The sequence below is a fragment of the Mus musculus genome, chromosome 6 (assembly GCF_000001635.26).
Source record: "Mus musculus strain C57BL/6J chromosome 6, GRCm38.p6 C57BL/6J".
NCBI classification, from domain to species: Eukaryota; Metazoa; Chordata; class Mammalia; order Rodentia; family Muridae; genus Mus; species Mus musculus.
In genome coordinates this window covers 124,618,245-124,640,820 of record NC_000072.6, presented here as the reverse complement: position 1 = coordinate 124,640,820, position 22,576 = coordinate 124,618,245, and the positions used below count along the sequence as shown (strand labels likewise).

Below are 22,576 nucleotides of genomic sequence, written 5' to 3'. Positions count from 1 at the left end.
TAGGGGCTAGCCTGGTTGAGAAGGGTGAGGTAAAGGGGAGGGGGGGATCCAGAACACTCAACAACAACAACAACAACAACAACACTACCACCACCACCACCACAAACCCTGGTGGTGGTAGTGGTGGGGAACAAGCCTTTAATTCCAGCAAGTGGGAGATAGACGCAGGCAGATCTTCTCCAAATTTGAGGCCAGCCTGGTCTACACAGAGAAATCCTGTTTTGAAAAAACAAACAAACAAACAAACAAGAAATAAACAAATAAAAACAGTAAAAAAAGTTTGTAAAACCTTATTTTAAGTATAAGTGGCAGTGAGGAAGAAAATAGACACACCAAGAAGAAAGGTGTGGGCTTCTCAAAGAAGAGACACCTTTGAGTGTCTGTCGCAGCTGTAGGTACTGGTTTTGGTGGATAAGGACCCCGAATGAGGACACAGCATTTCCTAGCACTGGATAGGGTTAGGGCTGATAAGTAAAACCTAGGTTACAAGAAATGCAAGATTCTTTTTAAGCATTTTTTTTAAAAAAGCCATGTTTTAATTTTCAACACTAGATGGCTGCCTTGTGGCAGGAACATGCTTCCAGCTGGGGACTGGGTTTGGGATGGGGGCAGGGCTGTGGGTGATGGAGAGGATTCTACTCTACTGCATTTGTGAGGGGAAAATGAAAGTGTGCAAGCCCCAGCACTTCCACAGTGACTGGACAGGGAAACTGACTTCCCTGATCTCCCAGCTCTCAGAGAGAGGACGCTTGCCTCTCAAGCATGTGGCAGTGGCGGTGGTGGTGGTGGGGTGGCTGAAAGGCCTACCTGTGGAGCTTAGAGGCATAGGAAGGTCGCTCAGTTGAAACAGCCATTGCTGTCCTTGTGATCTGTCATAAGAGTCTCTGTTTTTAACATTGTCATGTCTCCCAGGGTGGTCCCACCATGGGAGCTCTGTGACTACGACTTCACTGGTGGTCCCTTCTTCTTGTGTGAAGACCTCCTAGCAGTTTTTATCTGTGGCTTGTTCTTGGTCTTGGCCACCGCCTTGAACGCAGGCATGAGCATCTTGGGCTCTCCCAGGACTTGAGCACATTAACTCCACAGGCAGGCCCATGAGCCCCATCCTGTCCCACACTTGGAGCTGGCTGGAATGGGCCCTACTGCAGGCTTGGCAGCAGGTTTAGAGATACAGAGCCCTCCATGTTTCTTCCCAGGGATACCCTTCTTATTCAGTAGCCAAAGGACAGTGTGCTAATGGGAGAAGATCTCTCTCTCTCTCTCTCTCTCTCTCTCTCTCTCTCTCTCTCTCTCTCTCTCTCTCTCTCTCTCTCTCTTTCTCTGTGTGTGTTTGTGTTGAGACAGGGTTTCTCTGTTTATCCCTGGCTGTCCTGGTACTCACTCTGTAGATCAGACTAGCCTCAAATTCAAAGAGATCCACCTGTCTCTGCGTCCTAAGAGCTGGATCAAGGGCATGCACCACCATTGCCCAAGCCTTTTGCTTTTAATCTGTCTGTCTGTCTGTCTATCTGTCTGTCTGTCCGTCCGTCCGTCCGTCCGTCCGTCCGTCCGTCCGTCCGTCCGTCCGTCCATCCATCCATCCATCCATCCATCCATCCATCCATCCATCCATCCATCCATCTATCTATCTATCTATCTATCTATCTATCTATCTATCTATCTATCTATCTATCGCCACACTATTAAGTTCCAGCTGGTTTGGAACTTGCTATGTAGACCGGACTGGCCCCAGACTCCTAGAGATCTGCCTGCCTCTCAAGTGGTGGGAGTAAATATGTGGACCATTCCCTGCTTAAACTATTCTTTTTAAAGCTACTTAATTTACTTATTAGTGTTACATGTGTGTGTCAATGTGCAAGCTTATGTGTAGCATGTGTAAGAATGAGCCCTTGAAGGGCAGAGGAAGGCATTAGATCCCCTGAACAGGGAATTAATGGGAGGTTGTAAAACTCTTTGTGCTGGGATTTGAACTTGGGTCCTCAGGAAGAACAGTTATTGGTCTTAAGCACTGACCCAACTCTCCAGTCATGAGGTTATTCTTACTGCAAACAAAGGTTTGATATTGCTTTGGAGGTTCCCAGAGATATGCCGGGGAAGGAATGAGGCCATGTGTAAGGTCATATAGGCTTTGGCCTAAAAAGCATATTCTGTAGCCTGGCATGGTGGCAACAGCACTTGGAGGCAGAGACAGGCATCCTCTGTGAGTTCAAGGTTACCCTGGACTGCATAGAAAGTTCCAAGTCAGCCTGGGCTACACAGTGAGACCCAGCTGCAAGGAAGAATAAAGAAGGGGAAGGAGGAGGAGAAGGAGGAACAGGAGGAGGGGAAAGAGGAGGAGGGGGAAAACGGTTCATTGCTATTTAAAAATTTTCTTTTAGATTTTATTATTTGATTTTATGTGTATGAGCATTTTGCCAGCATATATGTATGTGTTCGACATGAATGCCTGGTGGCCATAGAGACCAGAAGGTGTCAGGTTCCTGGAACCAGAATTACATCGAAAGTTGTGAGCCAGTGAGATGGCTCAGTGGTTAAGTACACTGACTGCTCTTCCAAAGGTCCTGAGTTCAAATCCCAGCAACCACGTGGTGGCTCACAACCATCCGTAATGAGATCTGATGCCCTCTTCTGGTGTGTCTGAAGTCAGCTACAGTGTACTTACATATAATAATAATAATAAACAAATCTTTAAAAAAAGAAAAGAAAAAATGTTGTGAGCCACCATGCCAGTGCTGGGACTTGAACCTGGGTCCTCTGGAAGAACAGCAGTGCTCTTCACCTCAGAACCATCTTTTCATGTCTTTGTTAATAAATAATTTCCAAATGGACTTAGAATGACGCTTGAGGGCAAGTGTATTAGAGTTGGAGAAACAACATTAGGCAAGCCTTTTTGGATCTTAGGTAGCCCAGGTTGACCTCCAAATGACTATATAAAGAAAGACTGTCCCTGATTTTCTGATAGCTCCTGGCTTCACTTCCTAAGTACTGAGGTCATAGCTGTGCATCAAATTAAACAAGAAACAAATGTACTATACAGAACTAGCCAGCCTGATACTCTCTATGTAGCCCAGGCTAGACTCAGATTCTCAGAAATTCTTCTTCTGGACTTACAGGCATTAACCACCTTGCCCAGCCTTGAGATGGGACTTTCGGGATGAAGAAACCTTGAGAGCACATGCCGCCCGCAGTCTAGGTGTAAATTGTCTCGGGGCAGGATGAGTTGCATTTATGTATTAATTAAAGAAAGAATTGCATTGACATGGTCTCAGAAGACAGCTTGCAGGAACTGTTGGTTCACCTATGATGTGGGTCCCAGGGGATGTAGAGTTCATGTCTTTCTGCCTGGAGGTAGGTACCTTTCTAAGCTGAGCCATCTTGCCTCCTAGAGCCTCCAGACAATGGCTTCTACTTCTGATGACTCTCTTCCTTTGATTCGTGACTCACACAGATAGAGGGTTGGACTTTCTGAGTTTAGTTTCCCCCCGCCAGTTAACCCTTCCCTCCTTAAGAAGATAAATCGCCTGACTTCCTCAAAAGCTCTGAAACACACCCTTTGGCTGTAAGAGAGAATTAGGCAATCTCAAAATTCCCCCATTGCCCCCTTTTGCTCTGGACCTCACAGCCCAGCGAAGCTGGTGCAGTTCTTGTTTTAAACGCAGAGAGCGCTCTAAGATCAAGGCTGATTACTCTTAACTAGATTGTGATCTCCCAGCCCCCTCTGTTTGGAACAGGGAATTTTGGACATGCAAAAACACACTCCCTTAGGGAATCTTTAGAGCAAACAGAACAGGGAGGTGGGGAGGAGCTTCCTGCAAAGGCCACTCCCTCTGGAGCTGCAGGGGCTTAACTGCATGACCAGAGGCAGGAGAGGAGGCTGGCCCACTTGTTCCCATCAGCTCCTGTAGGTAATCTTTAAAAAGCAAGACTTAAAGAGAGAAGCTTTGATGAAGGAACAGGAAAAGACATGTAGAGTAAGGTTTGGAGCAAAGATGGAGGGTTGGAAGGAACTCACACAGGTTCTCATATGCAGGACCATAGCCCCACCCCACAAGCCTCATCCTTTCACACAGCAGTGTTTCAAGGGTAGAGGCAATTTGTGAAAGACTTTTCTGGGAACTATGGGAAGATACCTTGCTCTTTAAGCAAAGGACAAAACAAACCAACTTGAGAAAAGTAAGGGAAGGCATATCTGAATGTCCTGACTTTTCTCAGTTAGCTTTCTCTTTTCCAGCACTCTGCAACCTTTTACCAAAGGGGCATACTTTCTTTCTGATTAGTGTCTCCCAAGGTCCCTTCCTGTCCCTACTGAAGGAAACACTTTCCTCCTTCAGTGGCCATTGGGCCACCAGCAGAAGCAACACCTGTAATAGCTTGTCAAAGGGGGCAGGCTTGAATGGGAGAGGATCGGTCTGGAAGCTCCAGCCTGTGTGGAAATGCAGAGACCGATGCAAGGGGCCAGGAGTGGGTGGAGGAGGACACAAAAGACAGGGAGAAACTCCTCACTCAATTGTAGGAATATTGGAAGATGGTTGGGGGACAGGGTTAATTCAGGGCTGGTCTGGGAAGTTAGTCTAAATCTCACTGGGGAGGGTGTCATAGTATCATGTGATGACCATTCCTGACAGGTACCTATTTCTATGGTATTCTTTCAAAGGTGACACTGAGCCCTGGGTGGTCCCTCACTACCAAAGCAGGCACCTGTACTTGTCAGATAAAGACAGCCAGGACTGCTGACTGCCCTTTACTTCCAAAATCAGAGAGCCAGAGAGCCATGGGCAAATCGCCAGGGATGTGGTAAGTGATCAGGTATCTACAGAAATGAATCCATCTCCACCTTCCTTCTCTCTTTCACAGTTTTGACACAGGGTGTCACTATGCAGCCCAAGCTGGCATGACATCACCCTTCCTCTGTCCCCAGAGTGCTGGACTTAGACACAGGCCTGTTGTATGTGATTTCCCATTTCTCCAGAGAGAGCTCAGATCTGAACCTTGACTTTTAATTATTTATTTATTTATTCTGTATATATTTGTTTATTCCATGTCATGTTGGCTGCCTAACGGTCAGAGTTCTGCATGAAGCCATCGGTTCCCGGCTTCCCACCTCTGTGTGACTTTTTTTCCCCTCTTCCAGGTATTTGGTCCTGTTTTCTCTTTTGGCATCATTTTCTGCTGAGCCCACCATGCATGGGGAGATCCTGTCCCCTAACTATCCCCAGGCGTACCCCAATGACGTCGTGAAATCTTGGGACATTGAAGTCCCAGAGGGGTTTGGGATTCACCTTTACTTTACCCATGTGGACATAGAGCCGTCAGAGAGCTGTGCATACGACTCAGTGCAGGTATATTACAGCACAGGAGGGAGAGGGATGGGAGGAGCGGGGAGGGATGGAGGAATGAGAGGATTTAGGGGGCTGTGTGTTGTCAAGCCGTCCTATGGGGTAGGGGCATGGCTCAATGGCAGGGTACTTGCCATGCAAGGACATGTCCCTGAGTTTGGTCCCTAGCACTGGGGGAACATGAGGTGGGGGTGAGGGAGACAGACCGGACAGACAGACAGAGCTGGAGGTCGGGAGTAAAGGTTCTGCTCTCTTTGCCCATTCTCAGTTTTACACTTCCGTCTTCTCTTAGATAATCTCAGGAGGCATCGAGGAAGGGAGACTCTGTGGTCAGAGGACCAGCAAGAGCCCCAACTCCCCCATTATAGAAGAGTTTCAGTTCCCATACAATAAACTTCAGGTGGTCTTTACCTCAGACTTCTCCATCGAAGAACAGTTTACCGGCTTTGCAGCATACTACACTGCCATAGGTAAGGCATCCCTCTGTATGTGACATCTGGATCCAACTAAAAGATGGGAACAGGTAAATGACCACTCAGTGCATGAGATGAGAATTCTGTTGTCTCGCTTTGAGTCATAGTCTCGATATGCAGCCATGGCTGGACACTCCAAGACTCCAGCTTTGTGCCACTGCCCCCGGGCTGCTTACATCTTTAACGAATGTTGACTTGCCCTGGGTCTGCTTAGGAATTGCCTTGCCTTTGTGTGACTTTATCGCATGTTAGTGGTGGTAAAGCAGATAATGAGACTGAGAACCACTGAGAAATGGTCCTCTATCAGGTGGCTTGCTTACATGAATGCAACCTTCACCTCAATTCTGCAGTGTGGGCAGCATGGTCTTCCTATAAAGATACGGATCTGGTCTCAGTGGTGCAGGACTGTAATCCCATACACTCTGAAGGCTGAAGCAGAAGAACTGTCAACTCTAGGTCAACAGGGGCAACTTAGTAAGAACCTGTCTTCCTATCAGAAGTAAAGAGAGGGCTGTTGAGACAGTTCAGTCAGTGAAATGGTTGCTATACAACCGCCCATTAGAGTTCAGGGTCCATGAGAAGGTAGAAGGAATAACGAACACTATACGCTTGTCCTCTGACCTTCATATGTCTGCCCTGGCATGCCTCCATCATGCACATAAACGTGCATGGATAGTAATAAGAAATGCTAATTTAATCCCATCACTCAGGAAGCAGAGGCAGGCATATCTCTGTGAATTTGAGGCTAGCCTGGTCTATAGAGCAAGTTCTACGACATCCAGGGTTATATAGATAGAGATCTGGTCTCAAAAAAAAATTAAAAGGAGGGCTGGGAATTCTGGCACAGTGCACACACCTGTAATTCCAATCCTAAGCAGAGGCAGGAGAATCAGGAATTCAAGGGCAGCCTGGGTTACAGAAGACTCTATATTAAAAGATAATCACTCCAGCTTAGTGAATGAATGCTTCCTTTGTGTCTGAAAGGCTCTCAGAAACCTCAAGACTAGGGAAAAACTGAAAACTGAGAACATTAATACTTTACCAAGGAATGTATAAGCAGGACTATGTGGTACTAGGTCCTTCTACATCCATCTCCAGGTTAAAATGAAGATAGGCCTGCTCGTAAGTCCAAATGTCATCAGTTTTACAGAAAGACCAACATCCTATAAAGTAGGTCCTAACGTTTCTCCCCAGGTGACGTCACCACCGTCTTTCCTTTCAGCGGTGTCTCTGGCACAGATTCTTTTCTTTTCCAGACAGAGTGTCTCTATGTAGCCCAGGCTGGCCTTGAACTCCTGATTCTCTTGCTTCAGTCTTCTGAATGCTGGAGTTACAGCATGTACCAATTGGGCAGGGTGTTGTATAGTTTGTACGCAAGAAAAGTCATAGGGTTGTCATGGTGGAGCTCCTTACAGCACAGTGGCAAAAAACAGCTCTGAGTCGGACTTCAGAAAAGTAGTTTAGATTGTATTCGTAGATTTTAAAATATGGGGCTGGAAAGAGATGACCCAGAAGTTCAGGGAACTAGCTGTGCTCATAGAGGACCAGAGTTCAGTTCCCAGCATCCACATGGCAGCTCAAAACTGTTGGTAACTCCAAAACAAGAGCATCTAATACTCTTTTCTGATCTCAAAGTGCACCAGACCTACATGTAGTATAAAATATCAGTACAATAAATACATCCATAAATATTGAAAAACTAAAGTGTGTTAAGATTTATTTTATTATTTTAAATCTTTTATTTATCTCATGTGTGTAGGTGTTTTGCTTGCTAGCAAGTATGTGCATCACATACATAGGGTATCTGAGGAGTCCACCAGAAGGCATTGGGTTCCCTGGAACTGCACTGGAATTATAGCGTTGTGAGCCGCCTTGTGGGTGCTGGGAATTGAACCTAGGAATGATAGCAAGTACTGTTAACCACTGAGCCATATCTCTACCCCTCCAAACTTCTTTTATTAAAATGTCTTACCTGTACATAATAATGGTTCCATTATGACATTTTCATACTCATCCATGTTTTTGTCCAAGTGGCCCTCAGTACATTGTCTCCTGCTAATCCCCCCTCTCTTCTGTGTTTTGCTTTTCAGTCCTTTTTATTTTTTCATTAGGATTGTGTAAGAGCTTGTCTAGGGGTTACTTATAGGTACATCGGCACCTTACCAGTGGCTGCATGCTAAAGATGTCTCTCTTCCTGCAGTAATAAATTAGTTGCCTATAGCGCCTCGGGGTGGGGTGGAGTCCTCCTGAGTCCTTCCCCACGCCATGACAGGATATCGCCAGGCACAGTCTTGTTCAGATAATAACAGCCGTGGTGAGCCTAAGAGTGTCGTGGCCTGTCACGCCTGGAAGACAGCATCCCGCGATCTTCCTTCTGTTCCTCTGGCTCCTACATTCTTTTGTGCATGTCCCCCTCTTTCATGATGTTCTTGGGGCCTTAGAGTCTTCCTTCCTTCCTCCTTTGCTGTCTCCTACTCTTCCTCTCTCCCTTCCTCCTTCACTTCTTCCTTCCTTCCAGCTGTCCTTCTGTCTCTGTCTCTCTGTCTTGTCTGTCTGTGACTCTGTCTGTCTCTCTTCCTTTCTTTCTTGGAGAAAAGCTTGTGTTGAAGCCCAGGCTGGCCCTGAACTCCTTTCTTTCTGTTTCACCTACCTGAATACTGGGATTACTGGCATGAGCCATTATACCTGGCTTGGAGAGTATTTAAGCAACAAACCTTTTCTGGTTTAGTTTGTTTGTTTGTGCTTTATCCTTATAGATTTGGCTTCCATCGTTCTTCTTTCTTGGTCTTTGTTCTCCACCTTGAGTTTTCTCTGCTTTTTGCAGACGTAAACGAATGCACAGATTTTACAGATGTCCCCTGTAGCCACTTCTGCAATAACTTCATTGGTGGATACTTCTGCTCCTGTCCCCCAGAATACTTCCTCCATGATGACATGAGGAATTGTGGAGGTGAGTTTAGCCTCCAGAGGTCTTCATGTTCCCTGGGATTTGGGATGGATTGAGGGCTTAGTCTACCGTTCCAAGTTTGATTAGGCTTTCCCTCCAAATGGCACCTGCTGTTAGCTGTTCACAAACTGAATAGGATCCTCAGGAGGGGAGGAAGATAAGGTCCATCACCTTTACATTGCTGTGAACGGTGACTTCAACAGTTATAAGGATACAATGTTTATTTTGGTTCATGGTTCTGGCAATTTCAGTGTCGAGTGGGTGGATCCATTGTTTTGGGGTCTGTGGCCAGGTGGATCATCACGAAAGGGAGTCAGATGGTAGAGCAAAGTTGTCATCACAGGGCAGAAGGGAGGCAGAGAGGGAGGGCAGGGGTACCAATGTCCTTTTCAAAGTCATACTTCCATGACCTAACTTCCAGCTATCAGGCTAGATGAAGATTCCACCACCCACCTAACAGTGTCACAGGCCAGTGACTAAGCCCTTAGAATATGTCACTTTTGGAGATGATTAAGATCCAAAGCACAACAGGAGGCTTCGAGGTAAAGTTGGTTTATTGGAAAAGAGGGATAGATGCCTGTGAAGAGACTGCCCGAGGCTGTTCACAACTATGGAAAGTTCCACATGGAAACTTTCATATATAACCACAGCAAACAGAGAGACCATGCAAAGGCATTGGCTAGCTTGCCTCATAGCATTGTGGGTAATTTCTTCATGGAGGCTTCTTTTGAGAACAGATGGTAGGCTAGTCTGAATGGAGAACTGAGGTTATGAGGAAAGGAACAGAGAGGGCGGGGACTTCTTGTCTCTGTATCTGATTGGTCCTTTCCCATTTTCTCTCCTCTAGTCAACTGTAGTGGAGATGTGTTCACTGCCCTGATTGGGGAGATCTCAAGTCCCAATTATCCCAATCCATACCCGGAGAACTCAAGGTGTGAATACCAGATTCAACTGCAGGAGGGCTTCCAAGTGGTGGTGACGATGCAGAGAGAAGATTTTGATGTGGAGCCCGCTGACTCAGAGGGGAACTGCCCTGACAGTTTAACTGTGTGTTGTAGATAATGAGCTTGGTTCTGACCCACAACTCATTTAGATTTCTGAGGCTTCTCTGGCAGCCGCCTTCTCTGTGGTTTTGGGCAAACACTCCACTGCATAGCTACATCCTTTGCTCAGAGACTAGTTTTTTTTTTTTTTTGATTCTCTCTGTCTCTCTGTCTCTGTCTTTTTCCTCTCCTTCTCTGACTCTCTCTGTATACATCTTTATCCTGCTCCTTCCTTAAGCCAGGGCTTTGCTATGTAGCCCAGGCTGGACTCAAAACTTTCAAAATGCCCTCTCTTCACAGCCTCTTGAGTGCTAGGATTACAGATGTTAGTTTCCACTCCTGGTGAGAGCATCCTCCTTCCTCCTTTAATCTCCCTCTCCTCTCCTCTCCCTCCCTCCCTCCCTCCCTCCCTCCCTCCCTCCCTCCCTCCTTCCCTCCTTCCCTCCCTCCATGCCTTTATTTCTTCCTTCCTGCATTGGATTGAACCTTTGGCCCCATGCATGGTAGGTAAGAGCTCTACCATTGAGCTACATTTACAGCCCTTTCTATTTTCGTATATCAGCATAATTTTTCCTTGAATTTCCCAAGCTGACTTTAATTTGTAATCCTCCTGTCTCAGTCTTCCAAGTAGGTGTGATTAAAGGCCTGCACCATTAGACCCATTGTTTAATTACAGTGTTCTTTCCTTCCACCGTTTCTCTCTCTCTCTCTCTCTCTCTCTCTCTCTCTCTCTCTCTCTCTCTCTCTCTCTCTCTCTCTTTTCTTCCTTTCTCTCTGTTCCACTAAGGACACTCACTTCATACTGTATCCTTTAATTCTTTCCTATACATTTTTCTCTCTTGTGATTTTGTAACATTGTTTACTTCCAGTTTGCTGCAAAAAACCAACAGTTTGGTCCTTACTGTGGCGATGGGTTTCCTGGACCGCTAACTATTAGAACCCAGAGCAATACTCTCGGCATTGTCTTTCAAACTGATCTAATGGGGCAAAAAAAGGGTTGGAAGCTTCGTTACCATGGAGATCGTGAGTACCCTAAAAACTCCTCTTTGACTGGGGATACAACATTATTTGGACATGTAGACTAAGAACACAGAGACTGTTCTTCAGCTAATATTTTTTTAACTAGTCTCAAAAATACAGACAAGGGGGAGGAGGGGCAGCCAATGTGTGGCATCATATCCTTTTACAAGTTGGAATGTTAGACATTAGAACTGAGGACAATGGGAAACTTTGGAACGTTTGTGGGAACAGGGATAGTGTGCTAGGCATGAGGATCTGAGTTTGTATTTATAGCAAAAATCTAGACATAGCCAAGTATGTTTGTAACTCCTATGTCTTGGAGTGATGGGCAGAGAAAGGGACATCACGGGGTCTTGAGGTCAGCTAGCCTGGGCAAACATGGCAAGCTCCAGGTATAGTGAGATACCCTGTCTCAAGAGGGTAAGGTACAGAGTGACAGAGCAGGCACCCAGTGTCCTTCTTCAGCCTGTGGGTTGGTACACTAGCCTCCCTGCCCCATACACAGAAAATGTGAGAATGTCTGAAGATGCTATTACACAGATATAATTCCAGTCCTGGAGAAGTGGAGGCAGGAGAATTACTGCAAGATAGGCTAGCTTGGGCAAGCCCCAATCTATCCTAGGGTACACAGAGAGATCCTGTCTCAAAACAGGGGTGGTGGTGGTGGGAATGATGCAAAATAGCACACGATTTCCAGCTGTACTGGCTAGTTTTGTGTCAACTTGACACAGCTGGGGTTATCACAGAGAAAGGAGCTTCAGTTGAGGAAATGCCTCCATGAGATCCAACTCTAAGGCATTTTCTCAATTAGTGATCAAGGGGGAAAGGCCCCTTGTGGGTGGGACCATCTCTGGGCTGGTAGTCTTGGGTTCTATAAAAGAGCAGGCTGAGCAAGCCAGGGGAGGCAAGCCAGTAAAGAACATCCCTCCATGGCCTCTGCATCGGCTCCTGCTTTCTGACCTGCTTGAGTTCCAGTCCTGACTTCCTTGGTGATGAACAGCAGTATGAAAGTGTAAGCCGAATAAACCCTTTCCTCCCCAACTTGCTTCTTGGTCATGATGTTTGTGCAGGAATAGAAACCCTGACTAAGGCACCAGCTATTTAGTAAAATCTCATTTCTGTTGTCTCCAAGCCATCTCCTGTCCTAAAGAAAGCACTGCCAATTCTAATTGGGAGCCCGATAAGGCAAAATACGTGTTTAAAGATGTGGTGAAGATAACCTGTGTGGACGGATTTGAAGTTGTGGAGGTAAAGTACCACACAGGCATCTTTTTAACCTCAGGCTTGGATCAGTATTGTGAGCACAAGAGGTTGTCGCTGCCTGATCAAGGTATTAACCCCTCCCAAGGATGGGCCGAATCAAGGTCGTCAGTCGTTCCTGTGAGGTCTGGATCTCTTGGTCCAGCTTGCCCTCTCTGCCCTCAGTCTTCCCGTGGACAGGGAGCTGAAATGCCGGGACAGAGTTGTCTTCTCATCGCAGCTCCTGGGTACATTGGGTTATTCTTCTAAAGATGTTCCAAGTATCTTTTGAAAAGGACTTGTCATTGATCCAAGACCAGAGATTCAATTTCATTATTGGATTTGGTTTTCTGTATGCTTATTAAATTAATGTTGATATTTGTTTTCCTCCAGGGACATGTTAGCTCTACTTCATACTATTCCACTTGTCAAAGCGATGGACAGTGGAGCAACTCCGGTCTAAAATGTCAACGTAGGTGTCTCTTCAAAGCAGAATTCCTCTTTCCCCTCCCAAGGTGGATGGAATAATCAACACATCAAAATTCAAATGCATGTTTTCCCTCCAGGCTGTCAAGAAAGTGTCTTGCATTTTTGAATGAGTCTGTTATAGAGAATTGTCAAGCCCTCTCCTAGTCTTAGGCCAATTAGACTACCATGTTTCTTCTAAAGAAAGGAACAATGGGATATGTTGTCAATAGCTCTAAGGAAGTACATTCTGAGCTCGCACAGGAGGCTCTGCCAACCAGAGAACTAGGTTTCTCCTGGTCTCTTTCAAGAGACATCTACAGCCGTGAGAGGTGGCCCACGCCTTTAATCTCAGCATCGGGAGGCAGAGGCAGGCAGATTTGTGAGTTCGAGGCCACCCTGATCTACAGAGTGAGTTCCAGGACAGCCAGGACTACTTACTCAGTGTAACTCTGTCTCGGACCCCCACCCCCTCAAAAAAAAAAAAAAGAGCCAACTGCATTGGCAGTTTTCAGAGGGCTAGAGAATTGTGTTAGAGAAGGTGCTGCAAGAAGGCTGGCTTTGAGAGATTCATCAGGGGGTGATTATGGGTGTGGCTATGGGAGGGGTGAAGATGGAACGGGTCCCTAACTCTTTCTGGGAGGGAGTGACTGTCTATTTCCCTGATTCTTCTTGTAGCTGTGTATTGTGGAATTCCAGATCCCATTGCGAATGGTAAAGTTGAAGAGCCAGAGAATAGTGTGTTTGGTACTGTCATTCACTATACGTGTGAAGAGCCATATTACTACATGGAACATGAAGAAGGTGGTAGGTTCTTCTACCAGAGAAGAGAGAGGGAAGGAGTGTGGGTGATTTGGAGGTGGTTACTGCTTTTTCTCTCTGGTTGGAGAGACAGAGAAGATATTGTCATCCTTTTGGCTTAGTCTAAGGACACAGTTGTCTTGTGGGATAGGCTCAGTGTTCAGGATCATTCAGGGTGTCATAGAAGCCACCAGCTTAGTGTCAGCATGCAACAGGAGTTCCTTAATAGCACTGATTTCATGTAGTTATCTGACTCCATAGCAGTTATTTCAGATAAAATCCACAGGAGGACAGGCATGGTGGTGGAGGTTTGTAATCCTAGCCCTTGAAAGATAGGGTAGGAATTGTTGAAGGTGAGCCTGAGCTATCCCCCTTTTCTTCTTCTTCCCCCATCCTCTCCTCCTCATCTCTCTCTAGTCTTTTTGAGATGGATTCACAGGTTTTAAGGTGGCCTTTTCTATGTAGCAGAGGCTGGCCTGGATCTTTCTGCATCTACCTGCTAAGTGTTGGGCTTACATAGCAGTGCCATCATTCCCAGCTGAAGGTTCTTTTCTAGCTCATTTGATCTGCTTACCTATTCAATGTCCAAAGGGGCTGGAGCTTTGAATAAAGGGGGAAGGAGGAGAGATGTGCGGAATGTGATATGTTCCTTGTATTATTCTAGGGGAGTATCGATGTGCTGCAAATGGGAGATGGGTAAATGACCAGCTGGGTATTGAGCTTCCAAGATGTATTCCAGGTAATCTGGGCTGTGGTGTGGGTAGAAACTGTAGCTATACACGCAGGGAGTAAGCATTGCATGAAATTAGCTGTTACCCTCCCGGAAAGGGCTTAGCCCTGTCTCCGGGAGCTCAGCACAGTGAAGTGATAGGAACTCTGGACTGGGAAATTCCTTCAATGGCATCAACTTAGGTCAACTTGAAGGGAAATAGAAAAGTCTGCCATCATCAACAGTTGCTGCCACATTAGTCACTAGGAAAGTGCAGATCAAACCATGCTAAGAGATCTGGGTGTACACTTGTAATCCTAGCACTCTGGATTCTGAGAAAAGATTGTGAGTTGAGACCAATCTGGACTACATAGTGAAAGCCCTCGCCCCTGCACCACACACACACTAGATAAGGACTTCATCTGAGTAGCAGTTGAAGGCAGAAAGCCTGCTGCTGTTATCTGTGTGAGGTGAAGAGTCTCTCAGCATTGGCTCTAGTTGGGTTTTTGACCTTATGGGCTAAGCATGAAGTATACCTCAGAGGGGCTGTGGGTCAAGCTGTGAACTGTAAAGTACTAGCTCATTTGGATTTAGTCATTCATTTAACCCCCCTGTTGAGCCAGTTTCCTCCGTAAGTCTGCTTGGCATTGGCAAAGGAGGTGTTTTGGTGAGAGGAGGAAAAGTCAGATATGGAGGTAGTTGACTAAAATTGATTAAGAGATGCTGAAGAACTCTGCCACCCATTGGGTAGAACATTTGAGTGGCTGAACTTTTCAGAGGTCAACATCATTCGATCTATCTTGTTTTTTTTTTTTTTCTACCTAGTCTGTGGAGTACCCACCGAGCCCTTTCAAGTGCAGCAGAAGATATTCGGAGGACAACCTGCAAAGATTGAAAATTTTCCCTGGCAAGTCTTCTTTAATCACCCCACAGCTGGTGGGGCTCTTATTAATGAGTACTGGGTGCTGACGGCCGCTCACGTTGTGGAGAAAAACTCCGACCCTTCAATGTATGCCGGGATCACGGCTTTGAGACTGGCTGACTTGGAAAATGCCCAGAGGCTCTACACCAAGCGTGTGATTATTCATCCCGGCTGGAAGGAAGACGATGACCTAAACCCACGGACAAATTTTGACAATGACATTGCCCTGGTCCAGCTGAAAGACCCTGTGAAAATGGGACCCAAGTTTTCCCCCATCTGCCTACCAGGCACCTCCTCAGAGTACAACCTCTCACCGGGTGACATGGGGCTGATCTCAGGGTGGGGCAGAACAGAAAAGAGACTCCATGTTATCAACCTCAGAGGGGCAAAGGTACCGGTAACCTCTTTAGAAACCTGCAAACAGGTGAAAGAAGAGAACCCCACAGCAAGGCCAGAGGACTATGTTATCACTGACAACATGATCTGTGCTGGTGAGAAGGGTGTTGACAGCTGTAAAGGGGACAGTGGAGGGGCTTTTGCTTTCCAGGTCCCCAATGTCAAGGCCCCAAAATTCTATGTAGCTGGGTTGGTGTCTTGGGGAAAAAAGTGTGGGGCCTATGGGGTCTACACAAAGGTAAAGAATTATGTGGACTGGATCCTGAAAACTATGCAGGAGAATAGTGGGCCCAGGAAGGACTAATCCATAGGGCGACAACTCCCCTCCAGGGCATAGCAAGCTCACTGTTCTCAGATCCTATGGTGGTCCCCTTATTTCACAACAATGGAGAGAAGATGTGGGAGTATGGTTAATGCTGAACTTGATTGTCAAAAAGTCTGCATGGAGGCAGAGTTGATCACTGAGCTGTGTTGGTTATTCAGTTACTATTGCTAACAACATGGCAGAGACCCTTCTATCTTGCGCTATTCCACAGGGATATCTTATCCGATCTTCCCTCATTTAACCTGCTTGAAATTCCTGAATAACTTGCAGCAAAGCATGCTTCCAACCTGGTTCTGGTTGTATGGAGAGCCACGAAGGAGAGAGAGGGAGATTTGGGGGCATAGCATCATGGAATTCAGGCATCAACAGCATGGAACTCTGCATCTCTAACAAGATGCAGACAGGGAACACAGCCTTTTTTTCTTTCTAGTGAGACTTACTGAATACTCGGAATTTAGAAATGACTACCTTAATTTTTCTCTGTGAGTTGCTTCAATATGTTTCCTAGAAATCAATTTTCTTGTAATCCTCCTTTGTATCATACAGTGTAATGACTTAGGAAAAGAGAAATTGAACATTGCTGGTCTGCTTTTTTGGGTAGTTTTGCTTAGTCTGTCAGTTAGGTGACAAAATGGAGTGATCTCTGTAACAAAATGTGTCAGCCAAAAGTTCAGAAATAACTTCCCTGACTCTAGGGAAGAAATCTGAAAACAAAACAGCAGAATGAGCTGGGCAGTAGTGGCACACGCCTTTAATCCCAGTACTTGGGAGGCAGAGGAAGGCAGATTTTGAGTTCAAGGCCAGTGTGGTCTACAGAGTGACCTGCAGGACAGCATGGGTTACACAGAGAAACCCTGTCTCAAAACAAACAAACAAACAAACAAACAAAAAGAAACAAACAAACAAACTTCCCAACACCACCAAAATGAAACTAAATCTCCTTCCTCCCCAAGAGTGCCAAAGGACCATTGAATAAAGTCATTCTGTTTGTGACATGATCTCACTATGTAGTTGGCATTGGCTTTGAACTCATGCTGTGGCCTGGAATTTACTGTTTCCTTGCCCCCGACAGGTCTTTGCCAACACATCTAGTGTGTACAAATAAGTTCATTGGCTAGGCCGAGCATGGGATCCAAAGGAATACTTGCTAAGCAAGTGTTCTACCCCTGGGATATGAGATATATTATAGCCCTAAAACACAATTTAAAAAAAATAGAGCACTGGTTCTCAACCTGTGGGTCACAACCATTGGAAAACATATATTTCCAGTGATCTTAGGACCCTCTAACCACAAACGTATTTTTGTTGCTACTTCATAACTGTAATTTTGCTACTGAGTGGTGTCTCATTTGCTAAGACCATTGGAAATTTGTCCCGAGCTATTGTTCTCGCAGGCAAGACACACTCAGACAACCGGATTCTTCTGCAGCAAAAGCTTTATTGCTTCTTCAGGAGGGAAGACCCAGAACCTGGAAAATGGTGCTGCTTATATAGCCCTCAGTGTGGCGTGTCAGCACCTGATTTGTTGCTCGCCCATCACCTCATTACTATGCCCCAAGATGGGCATTGACTTGGCGTGAATTCACTCTCGCACCTGCGCACAATGCTTGTTTACTAGTTAGGCACAGCAGGAGCCAGCACCATCTTGTAATGGCGATTACTTACAGCTCTCCACATCTCCCCCTTTAAGTTTTATTAAAAATGAGGCTGGTCTAGGCCTCTGCAGTTATGTCCATCTGCTGTGGCTCCTGTTTTAGGTCGTTCCTCCAATGTCACAGCCTTACCTGTCATAGGGTAACCCTATCACCACCGGGCCCCATGTCTTAGGTTGGTCCGTGCATGAGGAAAGTTGCCCGTCTCTGGATACCGCAGTACTGTGTGACAGTAACTGCTAAATGACCTAGGGCGAACTCTACAAAAGAGGCCAGCCAGAAAGTGAATTAGTGGGGGAATCATGATCACCCTATCACGTGCAAGAGGAAACCTCAGCAATGTGCAAGGGCTGATCAATGATCGTTGAGTCTCTCTCATCCCAGTGCAATGGATCCACAAATCCGTGGGATGCGATAGCAGAGAACTCAGATGTCGACTAATTCTTGAGCATAGATAGCCAAATTTCAGGGGAGGCCCCTTGCTCTATGGCAGCACGTGCTTGAGCTATCACAACCTTGTCACGTTTTTGTTGAGCTCTGAGCTTGCAGACCAACCAGAGCATGGACACAAGCCCACAGCAGATGGCAGCACCAAATAAAACTACCCCCACCCATTCCTTAAAATAAGAAAATGCAGATGAAATCCAGGAGGAGAGGCCCTCTGTCAATGACAGGTCCACTCGCATTGAGTTGATCCTTAAAACTGCTGCCCTCAGGGCCTCTAGAGTCTCATCGAATCTTTCGGACCAATTTCCTGCAAGATACAAGGAAAGCTGTCTAGACAGATTAGCTGCATGAGTAAATTTTTCATATTGAACACTGTTAATACACAGAGCGCCCATTTTTCTTTCACAACCCAACTGGGCCAACTGGTATAGGACACCTATCTGTTCCTCAACCAGATCAAGGCACTGATTCAAAATCATCAGCCCTTCTTTCAACTGGGCACTAGCAGAAGTTTGGACATTGATGGCATCAGTCAATTCGACTGAAAGCTGATTTAATTTAGTGCCTGTTTGGACCATACCAGCCATAGTGAACCCTGCAGCTGTAGCAGCAGCTGCACTGGCTGAAATTGCTATGATCATGGCAGCAGTAATGCCAAAATCTCTTTTTTGTCGAAACAGGGATAAGGTGGAGGGTGTTTCCACCGGAACAGGGATCCAACGTGTGATCTGGGCCACCATGGCATGGGTGTCCTTTGTTGCATCCCAACATTGAGAAATCCAATAGGAATCATTTACACAGTTTTCAAATGAACCATTAGATAAAATAAACAAGAAAGGAGGATAGACACATACTGGAATTGATATATAGCTGGTTTGATTAATTTGTGTCTTATTTAAACCAAAGATCTCTTCAGTATGAATTATATGTTTTTTGTTGGTCCATATGCCCCAATCAGGGTATAATTGGAGAGACCAGTGTAAATGGCCTTTCCTACGGCACCTCCTTTTAAGAAAACAAGGGGATTAAGATCTGTACAGCTTCCATTAATCCCACAAAGTAGCCATTTGTGGTAAAGGCTCAATCTGTGGTCCTGCAAGAAGAGGCCCATTCTCATTACAAACTCTTCCTCAGGCCCGAACAACATATTGGGGGAGAAGGTGAAATATTTGTGTTCATCAATCCATCTGGCTACAGACAACTGACAGTCTGTCCATGGCGGCAACTCCCCTTCATCCTCTCCACCACAATGGGGTGCAATTCTGGGTTGGCGAGGATGCTCTGACTCATTCCAATTGGGAGATGGGAATGTACCATTTAGCCAGACTGTCGATTGCCACCAAAACCATGTAACATGAATAATACTATTATTTCCTTTTTCTCGGGTTTGGGTGAGATTTACAGTCCCACTATCCTTAAATGATCCCAACATATGGATACTGAGCTGTATACAATCCCCCTTTTGCGATAATTGAAAACATAAGGAACCCTGTTCTTGGAGGGAGCGATTTTCTCCTAACGGGACCCATAAAGGGTCAAATGGCAAATATGGTAAATCCAGTTTTTTATTAGTAGTAAAGAATTTTGTAAAAACTATAGCATCATGGCGAACTGGCATTGGTTTAGGGAAAGCTGAAAGAATGGCCCATCTTTGTTCGCCCATTATACTAGGAACCTGAGACAAGTTCAGCATTGTCAGAATCAGAAGCAATCCTCGGGAGGTCAGCATCTTCCATACCATCCTTAATTAATATCTTGCAGGTGAGTCGTTCCGGCAGCCAAAATGGGTTGTCTTCACTCTGCGGAAAAACACAGACAGCTCCCCTGGATCTTATTAAAATAGGATCCGGGCCTTTCCACAGACCAGTTAAGACATCTTTCCATTTCACCATTTCTTTTGGTCTATCAGGGTCTGAGCTATGTTGATCAGCTGCAGAGCAACCTTGCTCGTCAAGATTCAAAAAATTAAGTGTAAAGAGTGCCATGGAGACAGCTACTCTTGGCACTGAGGGCAGAGTCTCATCAACTCCCCCTTTCTGTTTTATAAAATAAGACTTGAGTGTACGGTGGGCACATTCCACAGTGCCTTGTCCTTGAGGATTATAAGGAAGGCCAGTCAGGTGAGTGACATCCCTTTGATGACAAAATTGCTGAAATTTAGCAGAGGTATACGCTGGCCCATTATCAGTTTTAAGGATTGTGGGCTTGCCCCAAGCACTCCAAGCTTCTAAACAGTGCTGTATAACATGAGAGGCTTTTTCACCTGTTAAAGGTGTAGCAAACATTACACCAGAGCAGGTGTCAATGGAAACATGTAAATATTGATTTCTTCCAAAGGAGGAAACATGAGTGACATCCATTTGCCAGACCTGTAATGGCCTGATGCCTCGGGGGTTTACCCCTACATGAGGAGTAGGCAAAAATTGACAACAGTTTTGACATTGGGTGACAATGTCACGAGCTTCTTTCCTGGTTAAAGTGAAACGGTGGCGCAAAGTCTCAGCCGTCACGTGGAAGCGTTCATGAAACTCCCTTGCAGCCTCTGCCTGCGAGGACAGAGCAGCAGCCACGATTCTAGTGGCTTTGTCTGCCAAGTCATTTCCATGAGACATGGGGCCAGGAAGGCCAGAATGAGCCCTGACATGAGTAATATATATAAGATGTCTTCTATGTAACAGGGCAGACTGAATTTACTGAAAAATGTGGGCAAGCTTGCTAGAGGGTCTAATCAAACCAGCAACTTCAAGAGTATTAACTGCATTAACCACATATAAGGAGTCAGATACAATATTACGCGGTCCCGGGGAAGTTTCAAGGACCTCCAGTACTACCAAACACTCTACAACCTGGGGTGATGTCTCATTATATTGTTTGGATGTTACTTGGCCATTTACAACATATGCACCTATGCCAGATTTGGATCCATCTGTATACACCACTACCCCATCTGCAAGTGGATGTTTGGCTGTCATTACTGGAAACACTATGGCTTGGCTTAAGGCAAACTGTAAAATTGGGTGTTTTGGATAGTGATTATCAATTTGTCCTGAATAAGAGGTAACCAAGACTGCCCAATCATTAGTTGTTGCTGCTAGGGTTTGAACTTGAGCAGAGGTATAAGGCACAATTAGGATATGAGGTTCTTTCCCAAAATGAGTAATGGCTGCTTTTATTCCCTGAAGTGCAAGTTGAGCAACTGCATTAGGATACCACTCAATGATTTTTTGCAGGGGAAGCATTAGGGTGGACCCACAATAAGGGTCCATTCTGCCACAAGACTGCTGTTGGTAACTGTGCAGTTTTTAATACACACAGTTCAAATGACTTCGACTCGTCAATGCGTTGTAATTGAGCATCTTGTAAGGCCTTTTCTACAGTTTGTAAAGCTTGACATGCAGCTGGGGTAAGTGCTCTGTGGGAGGAGATGTGGGTATCTCCCTCTAATATATCAAATAAGGGCTTTAATTCTGCTGATAGAATTTTCAAAAATGGTCTTAGCCAATTAATATCTCCCAGCAATTTTTGTTAATCATTCAAGGTATGTAGTTGATCTTTGCAAATCTCTAATTTTTGAGGAACAATTTTGTCAGGATAAATGAGTGATCCTAGGAAGGTTCCCACTCAAGTAACTTGCACCTTTTCGGTGGCCACCTGCAATCCCCATTGCCCTAACGTTTTTATTAATACAGGGTATGCATCTTGCAAGAACTGTGAATTTTTATGGCAAATCAAAATATCATCCATGTAAAGTACCCAAAGTAATGATGGAAAAGGATTTTTAACTGACGTAAGTGCCAATTGCTGTGAGGAGCCGCCCTTGCAATCGCCATTACAAGATGGCGCTGATATCTGGTGTTCTAACTGGTAAACAAGTAGTCTGTGCATGTGCTGGGGTATTTTTCCATTCCTTGTGCCCTGCCTGTCCTGTGGTGTCATCTGAGCTGATGGTGAGCAGCCAGTCAGGGTGAAAAACGTCTCCAACTGCTCTTGTAGTCTATTTAAGGACCGAGTGTCCTGTGTTTTGGGTCTCCTCCCCAGAAGCTGATCATCTTTCTCTCGAGATGCATTAAAGCTATGCTGCAGAAGGATCCAAGTGTGTCCTGTGTGTGTGTCCTCGCCGGTGAGACTCTTTATCACACAGATACATTTGGTGCCGAGATCCCGGGAATTCTACAACATTGCTGGCACTGAGGAGACCCCCCGGAAACGGGGCGGGTCCAGAACTGCAGTGGAAAGTATGTTCGGAGAGGCATGTCTGACCGTGAGACAGCATGTCAGAAACCGAACGGAGCGAGAGATTAAGAGCTCATGAATAGAAAAAAGACATGTCTAAGGAAAAAGGACCTCCCCGGAAGTTAGAAAAGGGGGGAGTGAAAAAGGAGAAAGAGAAAAACAAATGATAATATAAAATATAAAGATACAAAAGATAATATAAATTATAAAGATACAAAGGATAATATAAATTAAGACAATTTACCCTCCTCTCGAGGACTTTGACTAAAGAGGCAGCCTTCGTTAAGGGCTTAAAGATAGCTCTCAGGGTCACTGTGCCTCCTCTCATTCTCTGGCAGTATTCCCAGAAGAAGGAGATAAGGAAGTAGAGTCTGAACATGAGAGAGAGAAAATACGTTTTAGAAAAGCAGTTATCCCCTGTTTGGGATCTTTTAGCAAAAAAGAGAAAAAATGAAAATAAGCCATTTCAGAGCTCTCCTGGCAACAGAAGAAAAATGGGAGACGTCCTACTTTCTCTCTGGCTCCTATGGAGATTTTCTTAGCTCTGGTTAGAATATCTGTGTCCCTT

General features: G+C 45.5%; 1 protein-coding gene across 1 annotated transcript; it reads left to right on the top strand.

The window, feature by feature from the left end:
- Nucleotides 1-4,735: 4,735 nt before the first annotated feature.
- On the top strand, nucleotides 4,736-16,196 carry C1s2 (complement component 1, s subcomponent 2). Its single transcript, NM_173864.2, has 11 exons — nucleotides 4,736-4,794; nucleotides 5,132-5,339; nucleotides 5,629-5,806; nucleotides 8,634-8,759; nucleotides 9,604-9,803; nucleotides 10,669-10,822; nucleotides 11,952-12,067; nucleotides 12,452-12,530; nucleotides 13,202-13,330; nucleotides 13,989-14,063; nucleotides 14,859-16,196. Exons 1-11 carry the CDS (start codon nucleotides 4,772-4,774, stop codon nucleotides 15,653-15,655), a joined length of 2,085 nt encoding a protein of 694 aa, NP_776289.2. The 5' UTR covers nucleotides 4,736-4,771; the 3' UTR covers nucleotides 15,656-16,196.
- Nucleotides 16,197-22,576: the final 6,380 nt, after the last annotated feature.

Excerpts from the sequence above, each read along its gene's own strand:
- C1s2 (NM_173864.2), top strand. The coding sequence starts at position 4,772 with ATGGGCAAATCGCCAGGGATGTG. Across the intron at positions 5,807-8,633 it reads AGCATACTACACTGCCATAG|ACGTAAACGAATGCACAGAT; the intron begins GTAAGGCATCCC and ends TGCTTTTTGCAG. Across the intron at positions 12,068-12,451 it reads ACGGATTTGAAGTTGTGGAG|GGACATGTTAGCTCTACTTC; the intron begins GTAAAGTACCAC and ends GTTTTCCTCCAG.